The 17,517-nt window shown below is 40.9% G+C and overlaps 4 protein-coding genes across 18 annotated transcripts; 1 reads left to right on the top strand and 3 right to left on the bottom strand.

The window, feature by feature from the left end:
• Positions 1-527: 527 nt before the first annotated feature.
• On the top strand, positions 528-1,473 carry nr0b2a (nuclear receptor subfamily 0, group B, member 2a). The gene is made up of 2 exons (XM_027005309.2): positions 528-1,059; positions 1,229-1,473. Exons 1-2 carry the CDS (start codon positions 528-530, stop codon positions 1,471-1,473), a joined length of 777 nt encoding a protein of 258 aa, XP_026861110.2.
• A 3,745-nt stretch (positions 1,474-5,218) lies between these two features.
• Positions 5,219-10,256, bottom strand: kdf1a (keratinocyte differentiation factor 1a). 3 transcript variants are annotated; one of them, XM_081716056.1, is made up of 4 exons: positions 9,562-10,256; positions 7,725-8,887; positions 7,544-7,624; positions 5,220-6,128 (listed from the first exon to the last, which is right to left on the bottom strand). In XM_081716056.1, the coding sequence occupies exons 2-4, from the start codon at positions 8,866-8,868 to the stop codon at positions 6,091-6,093; spliced, it is 1,263 nt and encodes a 420-aa protein (XP_081572182.1). In that variant the 5' UTR covers positions 8,869-8,887; positions 9,562-10,256; the 3' UTR covers positions 5,220-6,090. The 3 variants fall into 3 exon arrangements, with proteins under 3 accessions (XP_081572174.1, XP_081572182.1, XP_026861085.2); XM_027005284.3 differs by having other exon boundaries at positions 5,225-6,767; positions 9,562-10,254; XM_081716048.1 differs by having other exon boundaries at positions 5,219-7,624.
• A 316-nt stretch (positions 10,257-10,572) lies between these two features.
• On the bottom strand, positions 10,573-13,449 carry tpbg1a (trophoblast glycoprotein 1a). Of its 2 annotated transcripts, XM_027005287.3 has the most exons (3): positions 12,918-13,449; positions 11,946-12,783; positions 10,573-11,429 (listed from the first exon to the last, which is right to left on the bottom strand). In XM_027005287.3, the coding sequence occupies exons 1-3, from the start codon at positions 13,169-13,171 to the stop codon at positions 11,385-11,387; spliced, it is 1,137 nt and encodes a 378-aa protein (XP_026861088.2). In that variant the 5' UTR covers positions 13,172-13,449; the 3' UTR covers positions 10,573-11,384. The 2 variants fall into 2 exon arrangements, with proteins under 2 accessions (XP_026861088.2, XP_026861087.2); XM_027005286.3 differs by having other exon boundaries at positions 10,573-12,783.
• A 234-nt stretch (positions 13,450-13,683) lies between these two features.
• Positions 13,684-17,507, bottom strand: tmem222a (transmembrane protein 222a). Of its 12 annotated transcripts, XR_014124202.1 has the most exons (9): positions 16,950-17,334; positions 16,319-16,403; positions 16,192-16,223; positions 16,012-16,108; positions 15,765-15,895; positions 15,479-15,571; positions 14,967-15,155; positions 14,690-14,850; positions 13,684-14,311 (listed from the first exon to the last, which is right to left on the bottom strand). XR_014124202.1 is itself a non-coding variant. In XM_027005298.3 (7 exons), the coding sequence occupies exons 2-7, from the start codon at positions 16,376-16,378 to the stop codon at positions 14,227-14,229; spliced, it is 498 nt and encodes a 165-aa protein (XP_026861099.1). In that variant the 5' UTR covers positions 16,379-16,403; positions 17,346-17,507; the 3' UTR covers positions 13,684-14,226. The 12 variants fall into 12 exon arrangements, 6 of the variants coding, with proteins under 6 accessions (XP_026861099.1, XP_026861103.1, XP_026861101.1 ...); XR_014124214.1 differs by having other exon boundaries at positions 14,690-15,155; positions 15,765-15,824; XR_014124203.1 differs by lacking the exon at positions 14,690-14,850.
• Positions 17,508-17,517: the final 10 nt, after the last annotated feature.

A 17,517-nucleotide genomic window follows, 5' to 3' on the forward strand; every position in this document is an offset into this window, starting at 1 on the left:
ATGCAATTTTTAAACCAAAATTAAAGTAATTCACCTTGAAGTTGGTTTTTACCCATTATGCCTACAAAAAATATGCAGTTACCCAGACAAATGACCTGGGTGAGTGTGTTTTCTGTCAAGGTCCCTACCAGGGTAAGTGAACTTCTGTCTGTTTACTCTGGCATTCCGCCAGTCAAGGTGTGAGCTTGTGATGACACTGACTACATTCTCAAGCAGTCCTTGGATCCTTGGTACAGCCTGGTTTAATGACTATGACCTGAGATAAAACTGCCTCACCTGAATCCTGTGACTTTGTCCGATGGTTGATTCCCATTCATGGAGGCTTATCACTCTATAGCATTTTGCCAAGTAACATAAGGATGAGTTGTTTTGCTCTACAAACATACGTAATTTGGCAGGTCAAAGTTCTGGAGTGTAACCCAGTAAATGGCCTTTATAAACAGCAGTGAGGCACAATCCCAGCTCTTATGGCTCTGATCAGCAACAGATGTATCAGAGTTTATATCTAGTGATCAGCCTCGGTCATAATGGACTACGAGTGCCAGTGTTCAGGCAACAATAATGGATGCTCAAGTGCCATACTGTTTAACATCCTCAGCCAGGCAGACATTGACGAGCCAGCCAAGAGCAAGCTCAACTACTTACCCCCCAAAAGATGTCACTGTGAGATGCACAGAATTGTGAGACTCAAAACTCCAACGGATACATGCTGGGTTGCCTCCAGTGTCCTCGTGAAGACAGTCTACTTCATGAAGAGTTTACCTGCTTTCCAGCAGCTGCCACCAAAGGACCAGCTTGTGCTGCTCCAGAGCTGTTGGGTACCGCTCTTCATCCTGGGTCTGGCACAGGAGCATGTTTGCTTTGAGGTGGAGGATACTACTGCTCCCAGCATGCTGCAGAGAATCCTCCTGAACCACCAGGACAGTAAAGGGTCCGATAGAGAACAGCCCACAATGGCAGGGGTCCAGAAACTCAAAACCTGCCTGAAGAAGTTCTGGAATCTGGACCTGAGCCCAAAGGAGTATGCTTACCTTAAAGGCACCATGATATTCAATCCAGGTATGTAGACACTGTTCAGTTTCATATACTTACATTTAGCATAGGTTTACAAAGGTTGACAAATTCCTCCTGTAAAAATATGATGAAATGATGGAGAAACAAAAAACCCCAGATAGTATCTTAAACAATTCAGGGTCTAAAATTAATGCAGATGTTTCCCCCTGCACAGATGTGCCAGGATTACAGGCAGCACCATTCATCAACAGCCTCCAGCAGGAGGCTCAGAATGCGCTGGGAGAAGTTCTGCTCCTTCTCCATCCAGAGGACCAAAGATGCTTCCCCCATGTGCTACTCGCCAGCTCGTCCTTGAAGAGCATCACTTCTGACCTCATCACTGAGCTCTTCTTCCGGCCAATTATTGGAAAGGCTCATCTCTTGGACCTGCTTGCTGACATGCTCTTCAGTAGATGCTGAATCACCTGGAGACATGGCTATAGGCTCACTCTAGAGACTTTCCCCTAGTTTACCACTCTTAAACTAAAATTAATACCAGGAGGTGGACAGTTATGTGAGGGTACAGTTCAGGCATTCAATGGATGGATGTAAAACCCTGAAGAGAAGATATGAAGAGGTTATGTCTGACTTGTCTGACTCATTCCAGGCAAAAGACTCTGTGTTGTTTACAAATGGGGGGAAAAAAAAACGTCTTTGCACCTTTCAAACAACTTATTCAGGTCATGCAAGCATGTGATGTTTTCATTACTCATATATTCTTTTAGATGGTGTTTATGATCTTTTATGTTAGAGGACATTACACCTGTTCAAAACCCCTTTCAAATATTGTACATCTTGAAATCCAGAGGCAGTGATGAATTTAGTCTCTGGGAGACTGATCCTGTTTTATGAAACTACTTGTTCTAAATTAGTTTTATGCTCCTATGTTCCTTAGCATACTGGAATAAAATCTTTTTTTATTTTTTATTTTTTTCACAAGTTACTAATTGCCCTTGGGAGAACCTTTGAGAGCCCTGAAGATACAAAACCTCATACTGCACATTGATTGTCAGGTCTGGTAGGCAGAAACAGAGTATACTGTAGGTTTAAATAAGAAAGCTTAAAAAAAACAATCAAGGGGTAATCCAATGGCAGTGTCAAAAAGCATACCAGGCACACTAAACAGGCTAGGGGCAGCCAAAAAGGAGTAACCAAAACCAGAGAGAGTGAAGTAAGTACAATATAGAAAGGTTTGGCAATGCTAAGACTAGGCAGAGCAAAACTTCACAAAGCCAACTACAAATGTATGGGTTTAAATACAGAGAAACAGAGAGTGATAACTACACAAAGCTGAAATCAATAGACAAGGGACTGGGAACACACAGGAAGATTATGGAAAGTCTGCAGACATGACACTTATGCTAATTTTTGTCATATCATTTACTGCTTCCATTAAAACTGTTCTTTGTCAAGAAAAAATTGGCCATATGACTAACGTCTGCATTAATGGCAAGAATTTGTTTCTGTGTAGCAGATTTTGACAGGACTGTGTGGGAGCATAAACTTTGCACTGGATATCCCTGATAACAGCAACACCATTTAATACTGAGCACCATATGCAGTGTGAGGATTATCACGGTAAATATGAATCTTAAAAAATTCTAAATTAATTACATATTATTAATTAAGCAATGTGGTCAAATAACATAACTTTCTAGAATATAATACCATACTGTTTTATTTTTCAGATTGGCCAGTATTATTCAGAATGTTCATATTTACTCTAACAAAAAGCAGCCACTCATGTTTCTAATGTTTATAACTGATCTAAGTTATGTAACTGATCTGATGTGTAATTTGATTTCTCAGTGCAACACACTGCCATAAGGAGTGCTATACCTGGTGTTGTGGGCCCGTGTGCTTGTCTTCTCTGTGATTACTGAGCAGGAGTCTCCAACATTAACAGGACGTCCATGACACAGCGGGTCTTCACTGCTGTCCACACACGATCTGCTCTGACCTCAAACAGTTGCACAATCCAAACTCCAATTTATCACATCAACAAATGGGTTACTGGGGAAATGAAAAGGACGTTTATAGACCGTCATTATAATTTTATACATTTGGGTTATGCGTCAAGGGGGATTATTTTCCAACTATATATAATATGATGATAAATATATAAGAGCTATAACAGTCAACACTTTAAAATATTTTGAAAACAACATAAGGACAAATAGTCTGTGCCCAAACTTCAGTGATCAGTCACAAAACTTGCAAAGTACTTGTTAAGGTGAACAGTAAGCCATGAAGAACCATATAAGCCATAAAGAATGACTATATATATAAAATGTTTGAAGAAAGCCAAGGGATGTCAACCCAAAATGATTCCTGCCAAATGTTTAACATGGTATTTGATATATAATAATGGTGGATGTATAAGGGATCCATTATGATATTATCAACTATCTGATCTGACATTTGCTCTGCACAATCATATAAAAGACAAGAAAACCATTTTCATAGGCCATTACTCCCTATAACATTCCCATATCCCAAGATGATAATGCCCCCAGACATACTGCTAAACAAATGAAACAAATAGTTAAATTGTTCTATGGCCTGAACAAACCTAAACATTATTAACTCTTTTTGAGATGTTTTGCAGTGCCAGGTGCAAAGAAGGTTTCCACCATTTTCATCCCTAGATGTTTTTTTTTCTTCTGGAAGGATTGTCCAATATCCAACTACACAGAGTTCAGGACTTGCATGACAACATTCCCAGAAGAACTGAAGTTGTTCGAAAGGCAAAAGGTGGCCCTGCTCCTAGGTACATACTTGACATTATTGCTGGGCATCCCCATTAGTAGTTCCACTCCTAACTGAAATAGTGTTATAGACCTAAATATAGAATACAACACAGCAAATGGACATATTGAAAACCTGATGAAATTTAATCAGATTTAATTATACTTGAAAATTCAGCAATGAAAAAGGAATACTTCACTGTAGAGTTTAGTTTTTAAAACTAAACTAAAAATTCAATTCACTGGCTAGACAAGGATAAAGCCCAGGTAGATAAAACCCTGAGCTGGTAAAGCCATTAACACTGTAGCTCTATGGACCTCTAAGAACATTAGACTATAAGCAAGACATTTTTATAGAAATTATTACTGATCAGAATTCACTTCTGGATATAAAACGACCATCCTAAACTCCTGGTCACATGGTTACAAAATTCTGCCTGTGATCATTTAGCGCCCCCTTGTGAACTACACAGAAACATAATAAAGTGGATTAAACGTAATTTAGTAATGTTTACTGTAGATATTATTACAGGATTGAACATAGTAGCCATTTCTATAAGTCTCTCATCACTGAATATAATAAAAACTAAATATAGTGCAGAACTGGACAAATTTGTGTTCTCATCTATACCATAAATAGATGAAGTCCTTAGGTTTACCTTTGATCTATTGAAAGACATCACTTTTAGTCTTCATTAGGCAGTTTTTAAAAATTTTTCATCTACAATAACTTGATGCAGTTTTGAAAGCTAATCTTTACAACATACCTTAATAGTAAACTGCTTTGCAACATTTCATTTTTACAGAACAAGAACCTTCACCTTTGGGATTTAGCCAATATAAGGAACTAAATTAAAAGCACATTTTAAGACCAGAATATTTTAAATGGTCTAAGTGCAACTAAAAAAAATTGGATGTCGTCATTTGACATTAGCATGACACCCCCCACCCCCACACTCCAAGTCAGCAGGAAAGTGTCATTCCTGTGTTGGGATGAGTCATGAGTGTTTTGTCATATTGAAAAATTCCCATACATGATGCTGAGCCTGATTCTATAAAAATCCACACATCCTTACCCTTACCATAGGCTATATAGGTTTGCACATCTAAAAAGCTACCTGAGAATGATTAAAACATGTGTTTTTAAAATACGCGTCACTTGTAAAACAGCAGGCCAAAAAAAAAAAAAAAGAAGTATTTGTAGGTGCAGCCAGTGACCATTGTATCGCACTAGTCAGAGCAGAGCAGAGCAGAAGTGTCTTCAGACAGCACTGTGCTGCTCCCCGCAAGGCTAAGCTCTTACGCATGCTAACATCATGTACACAGTACTGGTTGTGAAATACTTGGTTTTGCAGGCACAACACAGACACAAGGTGCAGAATGGCAAGAAGCCAGAAAACACAAAAAACACAATGGACCATGTATTGTAATGTCACCACTTAGAGGACAACCAGTCTTCCCACTAATGTTACAAATCTACATTGTAATGACTTTTTCACCTTTATTTAAAAAAGTATGAGCAAGCAGGTTCCAGTAATCTTTTTAATATGCCAGAAGTAGCTGTAAAATCAGTAAACTGTCCTCAGCAGAGGAGGGAAAGTTGAGAGGGATTTTCAGCCCCTCCTCCACAATTTGTACCTCCAACAAACACTTGGATTTTATTTCCTTTCTTTTGTCAAACCAGTCAAGCAAGTTCACAATTCACAACACACACAGAGTGGAAAGGAACAGGAGAAGGAGGAGACACTTCCAAGAAATATGTAGTGAGTGAGTGTGAGTGAATATATGTGGGGGAGAGAGAGAGAGAGAGTCTGTGAGAAAGGGAGACACATAGAGGTACAAAATGAGCGAGATGGAGGCAAAGAACATCTCAAAAAAGTGCAGGTCATAGTAAATAAACCTTTTTGGCTCAATCTCATAATTAAACAAAAACACTGTTTTTGAGTCCATGAATATTTGTAGCATAGTGCAATGTACAAATGTAAACAAAAAAAGCAAAAGGAAATATATATAGTGTCCATTTTTATTTTGCCTTAAAAAAAAACAAAACAAAAAAAAAAAAAAAAACAACTTCACAACACACTTTAAAAGTAACAGAATAAAAAACGAAAGACATGGGTCCTCAGCAAACTCGAGAAACAACATTACTATGAAGTTTGTAACATCAAATGGTCACATCGCAGTACCAAAAGCTCTGCGGCTACAGGAAGAGAGAGGGTGGTTATTAAAGAACAGAGCAGCCTAATGAAGCTTACCCCACCACGTCACACCAACCTCATCAATCAGGGGTTTAGTCAGACATGACCTCTGCAAGAGTGCCCTCCCCTGCTGTGGAATGGAATGAAAAACGTACATTTTAAAAAGAAGTCCTTAAAAACTACTGGTGGTCTATAATGAAGCAGTGAACCTGGTGGACAGTGGAGGCACCTGGTTGCCTGATTTAATACAAGCTGTGTTTGAGAACCAACACAGACAATTTGTGCAATCTAATCCTGATAAGACATCGTCACAAAGCTGCTACATACGTCCTCGTTTTGCTAAAATACTAGTGGACACACTGGATAGCTGAATGGAGCAGCAAAGAAAGTGAGGGCCCGGGCAGTTCGGTAGCTACTGCAGAACTGGAGCTCTGATCTTGCCAGCCAGTCTGTAATCCAGTGAGGATGTATGGAATGCAGTAAAGCAGTCTGTCATTTAGCCAAGTGGTCTGTAATCCAGCCAAGTGGTTCATAATCATGGCAAGCACGCTGTAATCCAGCCAAGAACTCGATAATCCAGCCAAACACTCTGTAATCCAGCCAAGCATTCGGTAATCCAGCCAAGCGCTCCAGAATCCATCCAAGTACTCTCAAGACATGTCTGTAATCAAGGCATGCGGTCCATAATCCAGCCAAGATGTCTGTAAACCAGCTAGTTAGCACAGCAGAGGCACTCCTGAAGAGTCTGTGGTTGTGATGGAGGCATAGGCTGGGAAAGCAAAAAGCAGTATACTGCAGTTACAACAGACTCTCGGTTAATCAACTACAGCGGGCAGGACATGGCTCCATATCTGCAGTTATTCATTAAAGTGGTAAAATGTGTTCAACCATTTCGCTACAATAATGAAATCAATTTAATGAATGCAAATGCTTCCCTTAAATGTAGCAATATCAATTAAAAAATATTCAGTGTCTAGCAAAATAAGATGTGAAAACATTTTTATATCCCCTTCTGACATCTTGTCATTTAAACAGTTTGGTAGTATTTAAAATAATCTCCTTTTTTTTTCCCCACTTTTGCACTGTAAAATTATGTTTATATTAATACTCTATGCATCATAAAAACATTCCATCACACAGTCCTGCTGCAATGTAGGTAAATCACTAAATTCCATAACAACCATGCTGTTTATTTAAAAAGAGTTGATCAGAACATGTGGAGGACAGAGGAAAACTGTGAACATCTGAAAAATGAGATGAGGAGGTCTAGCAGGACAAACAAAGGAAAGGGCAAAGGCTTCTGGAGCAAAGAGAACTCTCACAGGCAGCTTTATTCTTCAAAAACAGAGCAAACAGATCAAACAGGAACACCATACAATACGACATATGCAGAGATCAGCCTTAGGGCTTAGTGTAGTTGATACATTTCTTGCCAAGAGTGTTGTGCTCATAGAGCACTAGTGAACAAACATCTTGATGTGGCTGTAGTCTGACTCAGAAGAAGGAATTTAGTGCAGGAAAAAGACTTCACTGTGTAAAACTCACCACTTCGTCCACTGTGCACTCTCATTTTCCGTGCAAGTTCATCTGACGGTGTCAAATCAGACACCTGCACCTCAGGGTCCCCTTAGGAGGAAATCAAATCATGAGGTCATGTGTTGAAATATGAGGTCATGAAGGAGCAAAATCACGTATGGCTGATCATTTTCAGCAAGGAGCCACTTACCGTTGCTGAAGGTGAAAGTCATTGTCTCATTGCCACTGTCAGGCAGTGTTCCATCCCTCCTCCCATTTGCATGAAGCAGAGCATCTTGCGATCTGTAGTCCTTGCTTTTGCCTTTGGAGGCCTGAGACTTATACTTGCGTGTGCTGATACGCATGACGCCATGCACCAGTCGACACTCGGCTTCTTGCTCCTCAAGGTTGTAGTCCTGTGCAATGCTGTTAATCAGGTCACTGATCTCATTTGTCTTGCGCGAGAAGGACAGGTCTGATGTGCACTTGGCCAGCTGCTCAATCTGGTGCAGTTTGTATAGCTCCAGTAGCTTCCTGGTGATCAGTGAGTCGATGTCTGTAGCATTATCGTCCACGTCATCCAGGTCGAGGTCCTCCCGTGAGTAGATGCTCGTGTTGCTGATGGGTCGCTGGCTCTCGCCCTTTCCTGTTACCCTGCTATGTCGCTGAGGGGCCTCTGGGATCAGAGGGTAAATGACCTGCTTCCCAGCCAGGTAGACATCGCGGTAACGAAAGCTGCCTGAGCTGGGCAGCTGGGGGGGCTTGCTGGGCTCCAGCGGTACGCCACAAGCGGGGTTGCTATTGGCCATGACGGTGGGCTTCCGTGGCTCGGCCTCAACCTTTGGTGGGGTGTCGGTCGAGCTCTCGCCTGCGGGCAGGCAGGGGGGATGGCTGTTGTAGAGGCCGCAGGTGAGCACGCAGCAGAGCAGCGCCCTACATCCGCTCCAGCCCAGAGAGGCACAGGAACTACAGGACCGGCTGCCTGACGCCGAGGTTGCCCCCAACGCTGCCGAACCAGGGACGAAGCCTAGGAGCTCGGAGCCACGGCCGTTAGCGTAGCGTGGCAGTGGCTTGCAGCTGGGCTGCATGTCAATGCCACACAGTTGTTCATCATGAGGCTCCCTGTACACATTCCGGCTGGTGGCACTGGAATCTTGTGGCAAGTCCCGGCTGTTAGTGTGGGGATCTCGGGGTGAGTCGTGGCTGCTGCCGTATTGATCTCGGTATAAGTCCTGGCTGGTGGTATTGTCACGCGACTTGGTGCGGCCCTGCCGGTAGCCATCAGCCCTGTAGTGCCCCGAACTGTGCGTGTGCGAGTGGGACTTGTGGTTTGTCCCTGTGCTGTGGCCAGACATGGCACACCAGAATCACGACCTGAAGAACACCGACAAAGGAAGGAAAATTCACATCCAGCAGCAACCTGCACAGACTGGAAATCTATCAGTAAATTCAGCACAGCAATTTTGTTTCAGGGTTTTGGGCACATTCAATATTCATGGATGATGCAGACTTCTAAATGAAAACAATATAAAATCAGCTTTTCAGTACTTAGTAGGCTTTTTTAACAAACCGCCTCCCTCTCATAGCATTATTGGGATGCCATTAAAGGAACAAGCAAGGAACAAGCCATGGAAGAAAGAATGGTGGAAACGCCCCTGAAAGAGAGCTGTGGGGGTTGAAGCACTGAGGACGAGGTGTAAAGACACCATCAAATCGCTAAAAATAAAGCCATGCGTTTATCAGCCTGCGTTAAAGTTGCCAAGAAGCTGGCAAAACCTGGCAAAACTGCGAACAATTTCTATAGTAAGGAGAATAGGTTTTACTCTTCAACACGTATCAGAGTAGTAGGAAATTTGGCTGACGGGACATCCTTAAACGTTTGATTCGATCAATTAGACTCTCGCGCCCTTGCTTTAGCAACTGCCCACAAATCTCCGTAGTTCTTAAAAGACAACATATAACACCACAGAATGTAGGCTGTTAAAAGCTAAAAGCTAAATGACGCATCGGGGAAATTTCCCTTAATAAGAGCTTCGACTTTAACTTACCGCATATGCTTTGAAGAAATCTTCCGTTGTTTTTGAGCGCAACTTCTTGGCGTTTAAAATCACGGAAGTCGGTATGAAGGTCTGTCTTTGGTCAAATGTAAAATTCTCACTTTTTCACTCTTTAGAAGGAACCCGTAAACTAGACTCCTTGACAGTTCATATGGATGCGCAGCCTTTCTAGCTCAGCTCATTGTAAACCTTTGTCGGTGAATTTCACGATGTACCTTCCTTCGCCCTATCCTAGTTTACCTGTGCTACAGGTAGGCTAGTGCTACCTTCAAGTGCTCCTTTGAATCTGGGATTTCCCACTTTCGAAAACGTCACCATGAATCGGGCAGTAAATGTGCTTAGCCTACAGTTGTTAGAATTCTGTTATACATTGTAATTATGGATTACAATAGCATAATATTATATAATTATATATTCCTATTATTGTGATTTTTGTTCCATAGGTCAATCAGGTCTCATCTTGGTTGATTTACTGCTGTAATGTAATAGAACTTGAAAATTGTTTATAATCAGTAAAGTTCCTTAAAATCACGTATGCCAACAAGTCTCAAGACAATTTTAGTACTTGGACGTAAATGCCATCTAGTCACGAAACTGAATCTGGAAAATCGTTTCTTAGCTAGGTTTCTGAGTAAACTACATATTCTCAATGGCACCGACCTAAGTGTTAGATTAAAATTCTGAGGTAACTTGAATGCGCATCAGACCAGCAAGTAGGCTAAGGAATTACGTCAGGATTTCAAACGGATGTTTTCACCAATTTTATGTTTGTAAACAAGCTTCTGCGCCCGCTTGGATTGTTCACCTTCGTCGACCCTATATCGGCTGTCAAGAACGCATGGATTATTCATTAACGATGCATTTTCTTGTGGCGTTAAAATTAACACGTTACGGTTAGAAGTACGAAATTGATTAATCGATGTGATTTTATTTTGTATATCTCTACGTTATAAATATTCTCCGAACAGGGTTAAGCGTGGGATAGATGTTTTTAAAATTTATTTTAACATGAACTGATTTGTCCTATGTATGATAAATATGGCCCTCGGGGTGAGAAATGTGAATAGGTCTGGGTTTTAAGTGTAAAACTCACACGGAAAAAGCTAAGACATAAAAGGAAGTCAAAAATCGTTTACAGCAAAGCTTGACACAAAAGCTAGTCGTCTCCGCCCTGCTGTTGCCTGTCTTCACAGACGTGTCTAATAGGACAAATACACCACTGGCCAAAGATGAGCTGCAATCACAGAAACTGGTCACTTCTGCATTCATAAAAGAATTTGAACCAGTAATCCTCTGCCATCACATACCTGCCACTGCTTAACTCCGGTCTAAAGCCTTGATGAGTTCTGCAAAACAGAATCACTTGAAAGCACACCATATGCGTATGGATACCTAAAAAAGAGGATGAATGTCTTACATTTTGGTCTTTTAAAACATGTTATGCTTTATTCAACTCCTGATAGTATTACTAATGTCCTGTATTAAATAGTCCATCAACAATGTTCTGAAGATATTTTCTTAGCGTACAATACAGTGTATACTACCACAAACACATTTAAACTAGTGTATTTGTATTTACTCCAAGTTGCAGATGCACTTTATTAATACTATTTCTAGAGTCTACCATATTCTGTTAAATTTCTCTATTATTATATCTTATTTGTTCTTGAATGTAATGAGCAGTGGCAAATGTAGCAACACTAATTATATATACATTACATGCAAAGACAAATAAAAGTTAATCAGATGGGCTTCCTGAAGTGGCCTCTAATGAAGGCCTATAAATTCACCAAATGCAGGGACATAGATTAATATCAGATGTCTTCACTTGATCCATTGCAGTCATTAGTCCCAAACTCCTGCAAACACATGAAGACAAAGGTTCACTTCTTTTTGTGATGACAGCCCAGAGGTGGTGATCCTTCACTGCGCCCCAGTTTCTCATGGAGAATTCCCACTATACACCACATGTTCCACTGATCTGCCCTAGGCAGCAATGGTGAGTTGTGAAACCTCCCCCGGAATACAGAAAGGGTGGGACCAGATTGAGGGAGGAAAGTGTTTCACATGTGTGGGGTGATGGAAAAGAATATAAATATTATAAACAAGAAACGTAAGTTTTACACTTAAGTTCAGAGATTTATAGTAAATAGACACATTCTTTTATTAGTCCTTTTTAAAAAATGGTCCTGTTAATCTTTGAGTTTATAAAAATTAGACACTGACACAGCCTTTTTTGTCCCATATAAACATTACAGTGTGTTCAGACCTATTTTAAGAACAGTTAAATTCCATTATAATGTAACATCAGCAGGAATGTGAGCGATGCAGATATCAGTGGGTCGTGGTTCTGTGTGGAGATATTGTCTGCTTACAGGATAGTGTCTAGCTCTCGGATCAGAGTCAATCTCGTAGCGGTAGTGATAACCCTCCAACACGTCTCTGCATGCAGCATGCATTTCTGTGATCCACTTCCTGATGCCGTGGCGGTTGAGATAAAGCACAAATAGGAAGATCATGCCCACCAAACCCAGTACCAGGCCCAGAAACACATATGATGTTTGCAGGGTGGTGACCACCTCCTCTGGGTTCATCTTACCATAGCAAGATGAAGTGTGTATGCTGATGGCTGTCACCACCCTTCCCTGTAGTGATGGAGGAGAAGCACACAGCAGCCTCTCCACATCCCCCACCTGCACCCTTGAGCTGTTCAGCCACCTTGCAAACTCCTGCACATCACAGGAGCAACTGTACGGGTTTTGACCAAGAAGCAGCGTCGCCCGGCCCAGTATCTCTATCTCTCTCAGGCCCTCAGAACTGAGAGTCCGAAACATATTGTACCGCAGGTCCAGCTCCTGCAGCTGTTCAAGGCCTGAGAAGGTGTTGGTGTAGATGGCCACCAGGGAATTGTTGGCAAGGATGAGTTGCCTCAAGCTGGGCAGAGGGGAGAAGGTTGCTGGGGGCAGCAGAACCAGGTGGTTCCCTGACAGGTCGAGGTGGAGCAGGTTCCTGAGTGCACCCCAGCGGAGGGCAGTGATGAGGTCGGTCACAGAAGTGGAGTTATACAGAGATCCACTGAGACTCAGTTCCTGGAGGGGGCTGCCAGGCACAGAGAACGCCTCCGGGTGGATCAGAGCCAGTTGGTTCTGACTCAGATTTAGAGTGCACAGTGTAAGCAGTAAAGAGAAAGCATGGGAACCCAATTCTTTAATTCTGGAAGAACATGATTATGATTAATAACAAAGACCATAGACAAACATGTGGATGAAAATAGATCATATTCATAAAAGATGTCTACTTAGCAAAACGAATACATTGCTATAAAAAGAGAAATGGTGGTTACTTACCCATTGTTACTCAGGACCAATTTGGTAACGTTTTCTACACCGTGAAACGAATTATAGGAAACACGATGAATTCTATTTCCAGTTATAAATAAGATCTTCGTGAATTTCGGAATATCCCCAGGTACTTCGCGGAGACCGGCGTAAACACATCTAACGGTCTGAGAAGCCTCCAAACATTCGCAGCCTGGTAAGCATTCCGCGTGACATGGGGACGCGTAAAGAAGAGCGCAAAATAAAAGTGGCAGCCTTGGCATTTTCTGAAACGTCACATTCGTCACAGATAATTTGATTCGATTTATTCCAGGTGTAATTTACCGTTTCCTTTTGTTTAGTTGAACAAACCGCTGAGTACTCTATGCTGCATTCCAAAATCGCGCTCTATCATTTGTGCTGCAGCTTCTTACATCGCTCGTCTTCAATGGGTAGTGGTATTTACTTGAGGGTATAGCTATTTCATAAAAAAAGCAGTTTTTGGACTAAAAACAGTAAAGTGTTTCACCACTAAATTACGAAGCACAGAAACACCAAATCCTAAATATATTGGGGCAGATGGGAGGGGCCGCCGAGTTTGCTCGGGATATCCATCCACAGGCGCGGAGGCGGGATGAGGGCATTCTTTAATGGATGTTCTGCACTAAGGACATCAAGGACATCACGACACTATAAGCGCGCGCACTCTCTGGTGAATACTCCCACTGACGACAAAATTAAGTTTTAAATTTAAATTCCTTTCTTAGCATGCTTTCATAAGACACGAACAATGCAATAAATTCAGTTCCAGTGTATTTAAGATTAAAACATACAGAACAAATACAGAACTCTGTAAAAACATAAAACATACAAAACACCTTATATAGGTCTGTAGTTTTATTTCTAGACTTTATTGCATATTTAGTATAACCAAGAAAAAAGTATAAAAGACAAGTTCAGAGATTATAATACTGTATGTTTCCAGCTAAGAGTTGAGCTGTCAGGTCACAAATCATAGCAATTAGTCTTCCTCAGAACTTTGACTCATTATTGTGTCAATAACCATTCATCTAAGAATTTCTAAGTGTGCATAATACTCATCCTTTCTGAATTAAATTGTCCGACAGCTATGAGAAAGTCCGTTACGAAAACAAATCTGTCCTCGCTGTCAGTCAATGTATGTTCATATGAAAAGCCACTTCCATGAGATGTGATGGAATAAAGAGGCATAATATAAGACTGAGGGCCAACAGTGTGATTCGCTTTTGCCTCTTTCTGCTGCAGTGCCAACAGCTCTGGTTGTCCTTTCAATTATAGGTCCTGTCCATGGTAATGTCAACTAGAGCTTGAGTGCAAGAGTGGCCGTAACAATGATTCCACAGATCATGAGGAAAGGCAGCCACGTCTTCAGGATTCCAACAGTGCTGAAAGAGAGGGGAAACATAATTAGAATCATGTTTCCTTTAAAACCACATTTCCTGTCTCTCCTTAGCACACCTTCAATCTGGGGAGGAGGGGTCTTTATTAAAGTTGCTTTAAACACACACAAATACACAACTCTATATTTAAGGCAATGCATTACAGAGATGATGCAGAACAGACTCTGAAATTAATTTTGAATTACTCTACATTCTATGCAGGAACTTGTCAGCAGCATGACTAATTATATGCGCTTTGGGCTGAGGTGTTTTCCTCGGTATTAAACTTACAATATTGGACAAAGTAGTAAGGCCTGTTTATTTAGCACTATTCCAAACAATTTTGGTTGAAGTAGGCTGAAGGTAGCCTTTTTTGAGACTTACATATCCTTTCCCTTCAGTGTTCCCTCCAATGCTGTACATCCATAACATGACTGCTAGGCAAGGAGAAATGCCTCCTTGTCCAAGTAGGAGAATGTCAGTGATCTGCCCTCATCCTTGACCCCCTGAGCCCACCACCAGCTTGGGTTAGCCAAGACTTGAGACTAGAACAGAGGCTGGGATCTCCATCTTCTGAGCATATTTTTCATTGCCAGAATATGATGACAGAATTTTGTCAGATATAACAAAAAGTGTTTTAACTTAAAATTGGTGACCCTACCTTCAAACTAGAGCTATACAAAGGACTTGTATTAAATCTCCGTCAACCCCATTTCCTGCAAGATTCCATTCTGCTCCTGCAAAATTCTATCACTCTCCTGACAAATACTGTGTGCTTATACTTCACGCATTCCATATACACTTGCACACCTTTCCATGTACACTTTTAGTTAGAAGATATTTGTTTAATCTGAAAAACAATGAAAATCGTTAAACTGCCTCAGCAATATATTGTGTTAAACATCCAACATAAACCAAGAAATAATAAATATTAAAAGGAAATAATAGCCCAACATCAAAGATTTGCACTAATCTTCTAGTGTCAGTGATCATTATCAAATATGTCTACACTGATTAATTTTCATGTCTTTTGAGTAATATTTTAGATCACTACATTGATTAATCATAAAAGTAACAACTTTCTAGCTGTTTCCCTTGCTTGTTGCTACATGATGTGATTGTATTTAGATAATATTTGTGGGATTTCTTCAGTCTTTTGTGTTCTGCTCCCACCTGCTCTGGCTTCTGACTGGTCCAACTTTAAACTTCAATAGTTTGAGTCCTTTTCCACTGTGGACAAATATGAATCTCCTGCACACAGCTAAACTGTGTAATAATACATGATGACATGAAACAGGATGTGAACAACATAATCCCTAACAATGCTGAAGTATGTTCTTAAATTAATGTACTTCTACAAATAACCCAAGCTTGATGATTCCATGTCATGTGCATTTGGACTGCTTCTGATTTTATAAACACCAAGCAGAACTCCAGAAAAGAAGAACCTGCAGCTCACCTGACATGTTTGCTGTGGATGAAGAACAATAAGCAGAGGTTCACCATGTTCCACGAGATGCTGTTGTCATAGCGCATCAAATTCAGTGCCGTGGCAACATGAGAGTGACAATTATCATAACAAAGGTTGTGCTTGGCCATGGAACAACAGGACAAGAGAAAGGAACAGAGTGAGTTAGATCATTGTAAAATTATTTCAGTCAGTTAAAATGCAAAAAAACTAATGCTAAAATGTCATTTTTAAATACCATTCTATGTTTGTATTCTTCAGAGGCATCATGCACTGCTGTGTCCCAGGCACTGAAGCCTCCACTATAGAGCTTGTCTTTATCAAGCTTCCAGTACCTTTGTACAATAATAAACAGGACGTTTAACTGCTTTATAAAATGTATGCATTACATGGGCACACTTAAGTAAGATTAACTTACTTTGTTGGTTTTCCAAATGCCATGTTATCTTCCTGTACAAAACATACATAAGAGCTCAACGCTTGTTACTGCATCCACCTCAATAAAAGATATCACATAGAATAAAAACATTATAATGCTTACTTACAGATACAAAATAAGACCCAGCAAAGTCTCGGATTACACCTGTGGAGGTGCATATTCCCATATGGCCAATGAATGGCAGGAACCACCTGTAATAAAATCAAACCAATATTAATAAAACTGCACGACATATCATGAGACATTGGCATTAGCAGTGAGCAGCTGTTAATGTAAGGAGTCTGTTTTATGAACAAGCGAGACTGATAAAGTTAAATATTATATGGTTCCAAATCCCTAACATTTTCAGTTTACACGCAGATGGGATATTTTGGGGCTTGTCTTAACTTGCAAGATGAAACTGTTATCTGTAATTGACTAAAGCAAAAATACGCACGCCAGGAAGCTAGCTAAACTGGCTAAGAAACAATTAGGTTACTACCTGGCAACATTTTACAGGAGAGAGCCTGACAATGGATAGCTAGGTTAGCTAATTAATTTTGATGTATTTGTGAACCAGCCAGCTGGTTAACTAGCCAACATAGGGCTAACCCATAGGTACTGAACATGAACGCTCAATTATCTACCGCTATCGGTTAGCTGGCTAGGTTAACAGACCGGCAAGCTACGCGTAGTCTTCGAAAAGCTTCAGTAAACACTGAAAGAAGACAAACGAACAGTGAAACCAGATTACTTACGTAAGGCCCGGAATTGGTGTCCAAACAATACAGTATGGGTAGCGACTCAATTCCTTATCAATTTTTTCGAAACCTACCTGTATAGTGTTCATCGTGTCTACCTCAACCAAAACAGCCATTACAATTTGTCAATACTGTGACGTCGACAAGGACGTGCCAAATATCATACCATAACAGATTTTTAGGGACCGTTTCCTCTGCTGGGCGAGGACCGGTAGACCTTTAAACGCCCTTATAAACTGATAGCAGTAACAGAATCGTAAAATCTAAAATGAATTGGGCAGAATAATTTTCGGAAGATGTATATGGGGCTAACGTTTCGGTACTTAGGCTTGCTGAGCTTCCGATTTTTCAGTACTGATCGAAATTGTCATATGGGTTACCATTCTTCCGTACCCTAGATGAGATGCGTAGTAGCGTATGTGGGCCAGCTGGTATGTGGCCGCGGTTTCTTTTCTGGTTTTGTCTTACGACAGTATATAAATCTCTCCAGACACGAAATTACTATTCAGCAAAACACAGACATTGAAAGATGATTCTCCGCGCTATTCCGACCAGCTGTGATATT

Source organism: Electrophorus electricus, chromosome 1 (assembly GCF_041902795.1).
Source record: "Electrophorus electricus isolate QZ-2024a chromosome 1, ASM4190279v1, whole genome shotgun sequence".
Lineage (NCBI taxonomy): Eukaryota > Metazoa > Chordata > Actinopteri > Gymnotiformes > Gymnotidae > Electrophorus > Electrophorus electricus.

Bases quoted from the DNA above. Each gene is read 5' to 3' on its own strand.
- tpbg1a (XM_027005286.3), bottom strand. From the start codon at position 13,171: ATGCCAAGGCTGCCACTTTTATTTTGCGCTCTTCTTTACGCGTCCCCA. The intron at 12,784-12,917 runs GTAAGTAACCAC...ATGTTCTTCCAG, and splicing joins TTGGTCCTGAGTAACAATGG to AATTAAAGAATTGGGTTCCC.
- nr0b2a (XM_027005309.2), top strand. From the start codon at position 528: ATGGACTACGAGTGCCAGTGTTCAGGCAACAATAATGGATGCTCAAGT. The intron at 1,060-1,228 runs GTATGTAGACAC...CCCCCTGCACAG, and splicing joins CACCATGATATTCAATCCAG to ATGTGCCAGGATTACAGGCA.
- kdf1a (XM_081716048.1), bottom strand. From the start codon at position 8,868: ATGTCTGGCCACAGCACAGGGACAAACCACAAGTCCCACTCGCACACG. The intron at 7,625-7,724 runs GTAAGTGGCTCC...TTTCCTCCTAAG, and splicing joins GACTTTCACCTTCAGCAACG to GGGACCCTGAGGTGCAGGTG.
- tmem222a (XM_027005295.3), bottom strand. From the start codon at position 17,068: ATGGCTGTTTTGGTTGAGGTAGACACGATGAACACTATACAGGTAGGT. The intron at 16,224-16,318 runs GTAAGTAAGCAT...TGTTTTGTACAG, and splicing joins CTGGGTCTTATTTTGTATCT to GAAGATAACATGGCATTTGG. The intron at 15,896-16,011 runs GTATTTAAAAAT...TCCATGGCCAAG, and splicing joins AAGAATACAAACATAGAATG to CACAACCTTTGTTATGATAA.